This window comes from Taeniopygia guttata, chromosome 20, assembly GCF_048771995.1.
Source record: "Taeniopygia guttata chromosome 20, bTaeGut7.mat, whole genome shotgun sequence".
In the NCBI taxonomy this organism is placed as follows: Eukaryota; Metazoa; Chordata; class Aves; order Passeriformes; family Estrildidae; genus Taeniopygia; species Taeniopygia guttata.
The window spans coordinates 2,288,849-2,300,417 of record NC_133045.1 but is presented as its reverse complement, the minus strand read 5'-3'; the positions used below and the strand labels follow the sequence as shown (position 1 = coordinate 2,300,417).

Sequence of the window (11,569 nt, the reverse complement as noted above, 5' to 3'; positions counted from 1 at the left end):
AGAAAGCTTCCAATAGCCCACATAGCGGGTTCCTGCATCTTTCATATGGCTGCTGTATAAACAAGCCCATTTTACACAGGAAATGACATAACCATGTAAAAGTGTACACGGGGTTTAGGCACATATTCAAACACTAATGGGAATGCATTGTTTTCAATGGCATACTTTTATGTTTACCTATTGAGCTTAGTACCCATATTTTAGCCAAATACAACAAAAATTATCCACACATACCTGTCTTATAGTGTACTGTTTATTTGAAATTTGGACCTTCACAAAGACTCTCATGGGACAGATAATGACCCTAAAAAGTAAATACACTTGAGGCATTCTCAGTGAGAGAGTGAAACCTGCCATCATAAAGGTGGAAAGCTAAACTTTTAACCTGTATTGCTTTACAGCTCAGGTTTCTGCCATCCAATTGCTCACACCAACTCACCCATGGGAAAAAAGCCGTAACAATAATTTAGGGTGTCTATCTTTGCACGTTATATAATGACTTGGCTGAAGAAAGTAGTGCCAAACTCCTGCAGTCATAGAATCACAGAATCACTCAGGTTGGAAAAGGCTTCCACTAAACCACATCCCCAAATATCATATCTGCTTGTTTGCTGAACTTCCAGGGATGGGTGGCTCCACCACTTCCTTGGCCAACGTCATGGTTCCCTGTTTCTCTCCAGTTTCTGTGCTGAGTGTCAACTCCAGGGTGTGCCTTATTCCTAAACCCCTGGGTTTGGAGGGGAGTGAAGACTGAGTGAACCCTGCCTGGGTCTTTCTTTTGGGCTCATCCATGCCATTCACATACCTTGGGAAGTTTCAGTGGCTCTTTCTGTCCACATGCCAGGTAGCTGAAACTGCAGATTGCCATGCAAGGTCTTGACAAGATTGGCAACAATTTGTGAGAAGACAAAAGTTTGTGCCAGGAGATTCCAATGCCTCCAACAATGCATCAATAAAGCACCTATAGGCTAGTACACATTTACACCATGGACAAAGTCACTAGAGCATTCCAGAATAAAAGAGTGTTGAACTGCAATTTCCAGACTTATCGAACAATTTCAAGATGTAACTGCAAAAGAGCACTCTGGACATCATAATACTGGTTTATAACTAATGGTATAAACCAAGAATGCCCCAATTTAGACCTAAAAGTGAAAAAAACCTCCCTTATTCCTATGCCCACTATTATAAACTCTTCACTTTAGAGCTGAACCAAACTTGAGCAATGCCAGTTCTGTCCCTTCTGGATGTCACCACATTTGAGAGACCACCCAAACAATGTGAATGTCATTTTACCTCCTAACCCTGACACTTGGGCTTAAACTGCTTCTGTTTTGGCCAAAGTCGTTTTTGAAGCAGTAATAATCCATTACGATTCCAGCATTTTACTCGCTGTTGTTTCAAATTTGTTTAAACTGATATTACAGACCTACTGGTGGTTTGGTTTTTTATTTTCCTTTCTAGGTATAACACCCACCAAGCAGAATGTAGGCTTTTGAATGATTACCAAAGGGTGTTTTTTAAGACTTTAGTTTGACAGTATTTCTTTTAATTTTTTCCTCAGATCATACTGTTTGCTTTGGGATAATTGCAAAACCTTGGCATATTTTTCCATTTAGATACTGATACATACTCAATTTAAATACCATTTACCTGAGTCTTTATCTTACTTTATTCATGCATTGAAAAACTCATACAAGGACAGCAAGAAAGAACCTCAGAGAGGTTTACACCTACTAGGTTTTTGAAACTTTCTATCGTGACCAGCCTCACCAGGACTCTCAGGCTGTTCACCAGCTCTGCAGTGTGAACCAAAGAGGAATTTTCCTCCCCCGATTTCCAAGCTATCATGCCTCATGTTTAACACCAGTGCTCCCGTCCACCATGGTTGTTAACAGCGCTTGATGAATCTAGGTGGTACTGAAGCAAACTACCCTGTGCAGGCAGTCCTAATGCCAGGAGTTAACTTGTCTTAGCTTAGATTTGTTTCAAGTGTATTTAAATAGGCAGTATTTGCTATTTTAAACTGATCACCCTTAGCCATTGAGGAACGTGCCTGTGTGGTTAGTAACTGGCATGGCACAGCTGTGTCTCACACGTCAGAGCAGAGATTTCCTTGGGAATGTGCAAACAGCATTCCCAGAGAGTGGAAGCAGCACTTGCCAAAGTAAGAAAGGAGACAATCCTTTGTCATGGTCATCTAGCAAACCTCTCCAGGAGATAGCTGAAGCCAGTGCTAGAGGAAGCTGCAAACACACCTGAGAACAGACAGGAGGAAAAGAACTGCTTGAACAGAGAGTGGGGGGAAAAAAAGCCTGAGCTGCCCTCCTGGCTTTGGACTTGGCAGGGGAATGTTTTCCCTCTTACTGAAGCAACGGTAAAAATCAGCGGTATATAAATCAGGTTTTGTAAAGCTTAGAGTTGTCGGTTTGAAAGACTGGCTGGTGATAAGCAGTTAGTGCTGGGGGGTCAGTAACTGCTGCACTGGGGCTAAGGCTCCATGGGGATGAGGAAGAGCAGGACCTGGGAAGGGACACTGAGAGTCCAAAAGGGAGATGGGGAATCCTTGTGGGCAGCCCTGACACACCAAAAAGACCCATAAAACACCCTCATTCTACGTGCCTGCTGCCCTGCATGCTGGGCATTCACCATCTGGGCAGGGGCAGCTTTCTGGTCCCCGGGTCTGCAGCAGGTGGGCAGTCCCTGCAGGCAGGAAAACCAGGCAGTGTCAGCCCCTCCAAGCCAGGCAGTGTCAGTCTTTGCAGGCAGGAATGACCACTGAGCAAATTCCACAGACCAAATCTCCCTGCAGGGCTGTTCTGCATCCCTGAGCTGCAGGTGAGGGCACAGGGCAGGTCCCCTGCACAGGGGCTCCCCAGGTGTCTGGCAGCAAGTCTGCTTATCCAGATACATTAAGCTAGTTAAAGGCTGAGCTGCCCAGAGAGTGCAGGAGGAAGGGCAGAGCTTTATGTCACTGTTTATGACCATTGACCAGGAATTTAGGATGGTTTGCTGCTGGCATGAGTTTGAGGATGTCTAGACTGGGGTACTGAGCAGAAGGACCCTGGGGACTGTACTCAGCTCTCTGCCTCTACCCACACCAGTGACACTGTGCAGAGCCAGGAAATCTTATGACTCAATGGTCTAAGTAATATCAAACCTTAGCATTTATATTTTGTACTATTGATAAAATCCTTCAGTAATTTCTGATGGTTCATAGGATGTTTCTGATCCATCTGTAGTTGAACATTTGGTATCTACCTTTGTGAGTGGAAACATAGAGGGACAATCCCATTTATAACTCATGTCTGTAATAGATAAAGGGGATATACAAGCACACAGCCCTTAGAGGTTGGAATAAAAGTATACCAAAGCTCTTTTGCAACCCTCTCCATAACTCATTTTTGCTCCAAATACATCAAGTCATAGTGTCATTCCCCACCAGATCAAACCAGGCCTTCCTTTCAGATCTTTCTTTCAATGTTTCTACAGTTTTTCTCTGTGGCAGCAAAATACACAGACATGTTTTGCATACCCCTAGTATTTTGCTCCACGGAAAAGTCCCTTTCACATATTTATTGTACAAAAACATAAAACAATTTCTTAATTGCATTATAATTATGCAGAGTTGGACAGCTAGGCACAATGCAGCACTGTGTCAATAATTTATTACATCTTATTCCATAATTGAACACTTTTACTATGAGCACTTGAGAACAACTTGGACCTTATACAGAATAATATATTTTGCTACATAATAATGGAAAGGTGGATACTTAAGAAAGATGTGTAGCTTGGAGGAAAACATACATGGAAGCAAATACCTCCTGCATCACCTATCTTTATGTAAAACTTAAAACTAAACCAACATATTATGTTTAATGACCCCTTTTTATATATGCATAGTTTCAAGAGCTATCAGAAGGAAATCATATTACAGTACATATTTACACCAAGATGGGGGCACATCAGAACACAATTCTTCTCAACATTGGGATTCTTTTCTCACATTTATGAATGGACAAAGGACATGGGAATCAGATAGAAATTCATTCTCAAGGACAATGTTCAAGGAACAAACAGGTAATATCCACAGCTCACTGATCTCATCTCTATCCACTGCCTTGCAGCTAAAAGCAGGAGATCTCAAGGTGTACAGGAATCATCTTCTCGGTCATGGACTTCACTTAGAATCAGTCCTGTGTTGCCAGCAGCACAAGGCCTTAAATCCAGCTGACAACATCCAAATGCTACTGAAATATGTCCATGGAGAGACACAAAAACACTGGATTTATTGCTACATCCTTGTAAACATACTTACCCTAGGGGTAAGAAACCTAGTTAACCTTGTTTGAGGAGAAGTTATGTCCAATGTGTCAAATTGCCTTTCATAACATATTCACATGAGCAACTGTTCTGCTACCTACAGCCACAGGACTCCACCACCATGTCCTCATACTGCTTGTAGACCACGTTGTTTGCAGAGTCAATGAAAAGGATGCTGATGGGGCTCAGCCGGGTTGGGACACAGCAAGTCGGGGGGGTGGACTCAGGGTCCATGGAGTTCATTAATGTCTGGATAACTGCGTGGTTGGTGGGCTCCAGGTGGGATCGGAGGGGGAATTCACAGAGCCCTTCGCAGTGATACGCCTCATACTCCAGAGGGGCTATTATCCAGTCATCCCAGCCCATATCCTTAAAATTCACGTGGAGGGCTTTTCTGCTACACCTCGCCTTCAGGTTCTTGGTGGGCCTCTTCCCTTGCCGTGTTGCTAGAGGAGCTCTTCTCTTCCGCCTCTGGTTGAATAAGTACTCATAAACAGTTTTGTCATCTTGGCCAGACCTAGCTTTGATTTCATTGAAGAATAAGTCTCTCTTTTTCGTCCTCCCAAACACCAAGAACAGAGCCTTTTCATTGACCTGTCTTCCTGTTCTATTAAATCCCACACTCCTGAGATCAACAGCTCTCCCCCTGTCAAAAGTTTCCAGTTCAAAACACAAGTTAACCAAGTTTTTAAAGTTTCTGAAAAGTTTCCAGATGTCAAACACTTCCCACTTGGGTGTATCGGTGATGCTGACAGTCCGAGAGTCCAAGAGTGTTGAGGCTTGTCTGTTTGTAGAGCAACTAAATAATTTTACTTGGGAAGTTTTTCCAGAAGAATGAGACTTCCATGTATCAGAAGGTTTTTTTCTCAATATTCGAAGCTCTGCTCCCAGCAAACCATCTTTTTCTAATGCACTGATGTCAAAAATATATTTTTGTTTTCTTATAGTTGGTGCTCGCTCATCTGAAAAAAGCACACAGATTTTTAAATGTACATCAAGCACAGACCAATATCACTTATTCAGTTCTTAATGGCTTTCCTCAAATTTGCTCATAAGCCTCAAAGTTAACCCACTGAACAGAAAGAGCAATTTTTGTCTAAGGGATCAGCCCCATGCAGGGACTCAGAAGAAATCAGAGACTCACCAGAGAAATGAGTTTCTGAGTCTGCCTTGTAGAAATCCCATTTCTTTCACCAGTGGGCATTTTCTACCTTCAAAGTTGTGATTAGCCAGTTGAAAAATAATACTTTTTCAGGACTGAGCATTCACAGGATCTATTTACCACTTATAACCTACTCAAATTACAGAAAGAGAGCTTTAGTGGTGGCCAGGCCTTATGCTGGCTCCAAACATGAGTAAATTTACCCTTAGATGATGCAATAGTAAATTAGTCCTTTAAAACCAGTATCCCCAGAACTGCTAGACATAAGGATAATTGCCTCATAAACTAAATTCCACATGATTCAAAATTTTTCAAACTGGGCAGAAAAAAATTCCTCCCTTTATCCTGACTTTACATTCACTTGCTTCAGATGGTGAAGAATATGGCTGAGCCATATTCATTCCAGTGATGTGACATTAACAGTGGCTTCCAGTGGCAAGCTGGGAACCTGAAGGAAGCACTTGTGAGCAGTGCATCCCCCCTTCCAATTAATAGCCAAGCTATTAATGAAGAGATGGCTAACAAATCCAGTCCTGGTGAGTCTTTCATCACAATTCCTTCACCAGCTATGTTGCTTCCATGAGAACATGACAAAACTCTTACAAATGTCACTGGAAGCAAGATGGGGCTCCCAAAGCAGGGTGGTGAGGTGAACATCATTCATTGGGAGGCTGGTTATTTCTCCTATGAAAGCAGACACTAGCCCAAATTTCTGGAAGTGTTTGGAACATGAATGTTGAGCTGCAAGTTCTGGATGTTATTACCCTTGGTAGCCTGTGCTGAGCTGTGGGCTCCTTGGTGTTACCTGAAAGTTTTAAGCTACTACAGCTACTCCCACCCCACAGGATAGTGCAGTGTAGTTCCTCACAATTCTACCTTGAACAAACCAGACTGGCCCTTTCATTCTAAAACTTGTGGGTTTTTTTCAAAGAATAGCTCTGTTCTTAGCATAGTATATGTTTTTAGGCATACTACAATCTAACATCAGCTGCTTCCATGAGCTAGTTTCCAGCTAGCTAGAAAGAAAATAAGACAAAAATGTGAAAAGTTTTTAAACACCTAAGCATGCAAAGACTGATTGATTTTCAACAATATGCATCTAAAATATTTCCTAAATGTTTTCTTTGGCTGCCACACAGCCATCTAGTTCTGCCTGTAAATGAGTTTTCCAAGATAATGCAGGAGAACAAAATCTGCAGCAAAGTTGTGTGATTTCATTTACATTAAAAAGAGCTATTTGACTTTACTGAAGTATGATTATTTTCCAATACTCTCTACATTTATAAGCACACTCAGACATCTCTCTCTGTCCACACTCACTCACACACAAGCTCCTTTCTTACCTTGTCCTTTGTCTATAAAGCTGGTTATTGTATTGGCAAGTCCAGCCTCCAGTTTTACACTTCCATTAACACCCTTTCTTTCTGCATCTGAGAGAGTCCTGTACAAAGAGAGCATGTATTCATGTGGCGTTATTGGGGGATGTCGGAAAGTTTCCTTAGCTTCCCTCTGGGTTACAGGCTCTTTAGTCTTTTTGGTTTTGAAAGAATCAGTGTCAGTACTGCTTGTGCCAGTTTTTTTCAAAGCCACCTTGCTGCTAAGATTTTGAACCTTTGGAGTCACTGTCCTTACTCCAGAAGGTCTGCTGGGGAGATGTCCTACCTTGCCCTCCGCAGCTGCTGTTCTTGAGGGAACCTTCTTTGAGTCATCATTCTTGGCCAGCAGAGCTCCAGCCTGAGCAGCACTGCTTTTAGTCCTGGCCTTTGAGGTACCAGCACTGTATCCATGGCTTGAAGTCCTCAATGTACCTGCCCGTGCGGAGGGATTCCTCTCCTTTCCTTCTGCTTTCAAAAAACCTAGTTTAGATCCTGGATTACCCTGGCCTGCTTCAGAATTACTCAGCGCTCCAGGAACTAGATCCAGAGACAGCCAAGTCAAATGCCAAAGCAGTAAAGTGAGAAAATGCAGGATTTTCATCCTCTGGTCTTCCTCTGAATGCCACTAAAGAAAAAATCAGAAAAGGTTCCTCCAGTTTGGCAGAAGAAAACATGAAAGAAATTAAAAACCAAAGTTAGCAAAAATGGTTTTTGTTTGAGATTAAAACATTTCAAATATCGTTGTTCAATACTTGTATCCAGTCCCATAGTGGAAATGCTCATGTACTCAGATACGATCTCCCCTGACTTCGGTTAGCAGCTATAAAGAACTTGTTCTTGAAAAGAGAAAGTTTACCACCTCGTTTTCTTCTGTAAAACTGACTGAAAACTTGAAGGAGTCTTGTTTAAATCCAAGGGTGTTTTTTTTTTTTTTTTCCAAGAAGGAAGAATGGCGTAATGCTGCCTCTGTGTTAAAAGGTTTTTTTAAAGTTTTGAGTTTTGAATCCTTTCCAGTGAAAATATTTCACACACAGAGATCTGCAGGTGCTCAGAAATCTTTTACAAACCTGAACTCTGGAATTGGAAACGGAATTCCAACAAACCTATTTAATTACTCTCTGATGTCATGCTGTCTAAACTAATTTTACTGCGATATATTTCTTAAAAAAAAAAAAAAAAAATCTTCTTTACCCTTTTCATTAGCATGAGTCATACTCTGCCTCATGTGAAACAGCTCCACAGGCTCAAAACTCCAGAGGATGCCTTTTCAAGTGGCAGTATGACCTCTGCCTCAGCCCTCGATGAACTTCACGTTTAGACAGGACAAACTGCAAGATCAACAACTGAGAGCTGTCACACAGTCCACTGGACACATACATAAACTAATTTAGAAATAATTCATGTAGCTCTTTTTCCAGAGAACTTGTAACAGTGGCTTCACTCCGTCCCCCTGCGGCTGAAGGGCTGCGCTGTAACGCAGGCGCTTAACGAGGGTAACATTTAATTTTACACAAACTCAACAGGGCCGTGCCCGCAGTCAGTGTATTTTGGCTTATTTATTGCTGTGCTTAAAAAAGCCCGTGTCAGCCCAGCTGGAGAAGCAGCTCCTGCCGGAGGGGATGCCCCGCGGGGCGGGCGCGGTGCAGCGAGGCAGCAGTGCACCCTGCAGGCAGCCATCCTCCTCCTCCTCCTCCTCCTCCTCCTCCTCCTCCTCCAGAGCCGCTCGGGAGCTGGAGGCAGGCCGAACCCCGGCCTTCCTCCCGAGACTGCTGAACACCAGCCTTTGTTTGAATTTTAGATGCAAAATGTCCAAGAGCTGCTGACCCCGGGGCCCCAAGAAGGATGCAGGTCAAAACCAGCGCTCCTCATGTCAGGGCTGTCCTGCAGCTTTCAGCCAAATCTGTCTTTCATAACCTGCAAAAAACGAACTGTTGTTCTAAATCTGCCTTCGGGAAAGAAGGCACTGGGCTGGACTCAGTAGGATTACTGGGACCCATCTCTCATCTTGCACTGATGCTACGCCTAGTCCTTCTCCTGCAATTGCTTTTCTTTCTGAGTTAAGATGAAAGGAAAAAGGTTCACCACCCTTGTCTTGTGTGTGCTGTAGCATTTCCCACCCACCCTGACCAGTATCAGAAACACTGAACTGCTTTCATAAATAACAACCTGCATGACATAAGAAGCTCTGAATGCTTCGCTTGTTTTGATGGAGGAACTGAAGGATAGACGAGTTCAGTGATTTTACAGCTGTCACAAATAAGGTAGATTCAAACCATGATCTTCCTGATATAGCCCTTCCTCTGATGTCAGTTTGCTTTTGATATTTCCCTACAAAATAAAGCAGCTTCTCCTGGGAGTTACCTCTGATGAAACCATTCCCCAGTGGTCACTCCACACCATGCCATAGCCCTCCCAGACATGCCATCACTTTATCCTTCCCATATTGCCCACCTTTCTGCTGGGTGATGTGCTGTGTCTGGTTCTGCACCATGGGGGCACTGATCAGCTTGCCAGTAAGCCACAAAAGAAGCTAAATGTTGAGTTTCTACTTTTAATCTACCTGGCTTCCAGTTTTCACAATGCTTGTAAGAATTTAATATATTTAAAAGTTTGTTTACTCTATCAAACTTGGCTGAGATTTGCAAACAGATTTAAGAGATGGGAGGTGAAAGAGCAGGAGGTTGGACAATGTGATTACATGGTCATTGTCTAAGTAAATCAAACTAAAAGATGATCATTGATATGTTCAAAGAATATTTACATGCCTGAGATTAAAAAATCTTAGTGGGCTGGACAGAGCTAGACAGAAAGAAAAAGGAAAAGCAAGTAAAAAGCAAGTGCAAATGAATCTCTCTCTTTAAAAGAGGCTGTTTTGAAGCAAACACCATCTCAGTGCTTGGAACCACGGGAGCACAGATGCTGTAGAGTGCACTGAGCCCCACAGACCCCAGAGTGGAATGCTGACCCTGAACAAGACACACAGACGGGGGAGCTCCTATGAACCCTACACCAAAGTGGAGTCATTCCAGCTGGCTAAACTCAAACTCCACTGATATGTTCAATATGTAGCTAGAAACCCTCCTGCTGGTGAGGCTCTGGACACAGTGGAAGTGGTGTTCCAAGCCTCTCACTGCTCATCACCAGCCAAATTTCTGTGCAACCTCAAGTGGCCACATTCATGTAGCCCACTTGTCCTTCTGAGCTGTTCTGTGACAGCAGCTCCTCCCTCAGGTGTGAGTGTGGATTTGAAAAGGGAGGGCCACCCGTGTCCCTGCTCCCTGGAAGTGCCTTGCCTCCTGTTCTCCATATCCTGAGATTATGCCTACATGAGCTGTGATGCTTTCTCAGACAATCTCAGCCCTTCTGATGTAGGATGTCCTGCATAGTCTAGAGGAAGGGATCACTCTGGGGAGCCAGAGGAAGATTTCATAGTGTTGAAAACACTGCCAGTCCCTGCAGATGAGCAGCTTCATTGGATATGTGATGCCAAGAGTTACAATTTGCTCTGTGCTGCTAACTTGCAGTTGAAGCTGCACATGGAAGTCTTTATAGTGATCTATCAGGAAATTCATTGTCCTTTCCCAGGTGGACTAATTTCCAGAAAGGACTTACAAAACTGAGCTAACACCATATATTAGGCTATTTGCTGTCATGTTGTTTTGCTTATTGAAACTAATTATCATTCTGTTTCTGTGAGGATTTAGACCTCTGCACCATAGCTCTTGGGTGACTCTTTTTTAGAAGTGCAAACTTACAATTTATGAAGGAACTTAACAGCTCTGTGCTTTTCAAAAGGAAAGAATGACACAAAACCAACAGATGTTATAATTAAAACTTGCTGGTCTTGGGCCAGGGCAAAACAAATGTAGTGATGTTTCCACTTCCATGTGAAGGTAGCAAAATTTAAAACACTGTGCTACCATGTTGTGATGTTAAATAAAAAATTGCAAGTCAAAATAAATAATTGTGTCATTGGTTATCAAGAAACTTGGCTACGCAAGCAGTAGTGAACCACAAAGCACAGAATCATAGAAACATGGAATATCCTGAGTGTTATTTTTGTTTTTTGATTCCTACAGTTGTACCTAATTTCTCCAACTCTGAATTAAGTGGGAATTTTTTCCCCTAATTTTTGGTACCTCTACCTGTTATAATTTAGAGAAATTCAGGGTTTGTTTCAAGCTTGTTCAAGCCTATTCAGTAACAGAGTCCCTCCATTTGGTATACAATGTTAATTTCCCTGAGTTGCCTTTGATGGATATTGTTCATCTTTGTAATAGAAGCATGTTTATATGATTCAAGACTTGAGAGAGAGATCCTGAGATCCCAAATTACTTTGCTGACCAAAGAAAATTTTGATGGCAATTCATTTATTCCACCTCTTTAAAAAAACCCAGAATGTCAGTGCTGAAGCATTCACCGTCACAGGAAACAGCGGGGAGTGAAAACAACCAGCGTTATTCAGCAGCCAAATACAAAATGAAACATATTTTTAGCAATGGGCTTAACCAACTCTCAGGACAATTTCCGATGAAATTGGGGAGGGTGCACTGTCACTGTTTGTTCTGATTCCATTCCCGGCGGCAGCAGCAGCGCGCCCGCCGCGGGAAGGCCGCGCCGCCCTCACGGAGCCTGCGCTGCCCTCACGGAGCCTGCGCTGCCCTCACGGAGCCTGCGCCGCCCTCACGGAGCCTGCGCTGCCGCC

The 11,569-nt window shown here is 43.0% G+C and overlaps 1 protein-coding gene across 1 annotated transcript; it reads right to left on the bottom strand.

Annotated features, from left to right (window-relative positions):
- Nucleotides 1-3,562: 3,562 nt before the first annotated feature.
- Nucleotides 3,563-8,477, bottom strand: GDF5 (growth differentiation factor 5). The gene is made up of 2 exons (XM_002186826.7): nucleotides 6,832-8,477; nucleotides 3,563-5,288 (listed from the first exon to the last, which is right to left on the bottom strand). The coding sequence occupies exons 1-2, from the start codon at nucleotides 7,463-7,465 to the stop codon at nucleotides 4,420-4,422; spliced, it is 1,503 nt and encodes a 500-aa protein (XP_002186862.5). The 5' UTR covers nucleotides 7,466-8,477; the 3' UTR covers nucleotides 3,563-4,419.
- Nucleotides 8,478-11,569: the final 3,092 nt, after the last annotated feature.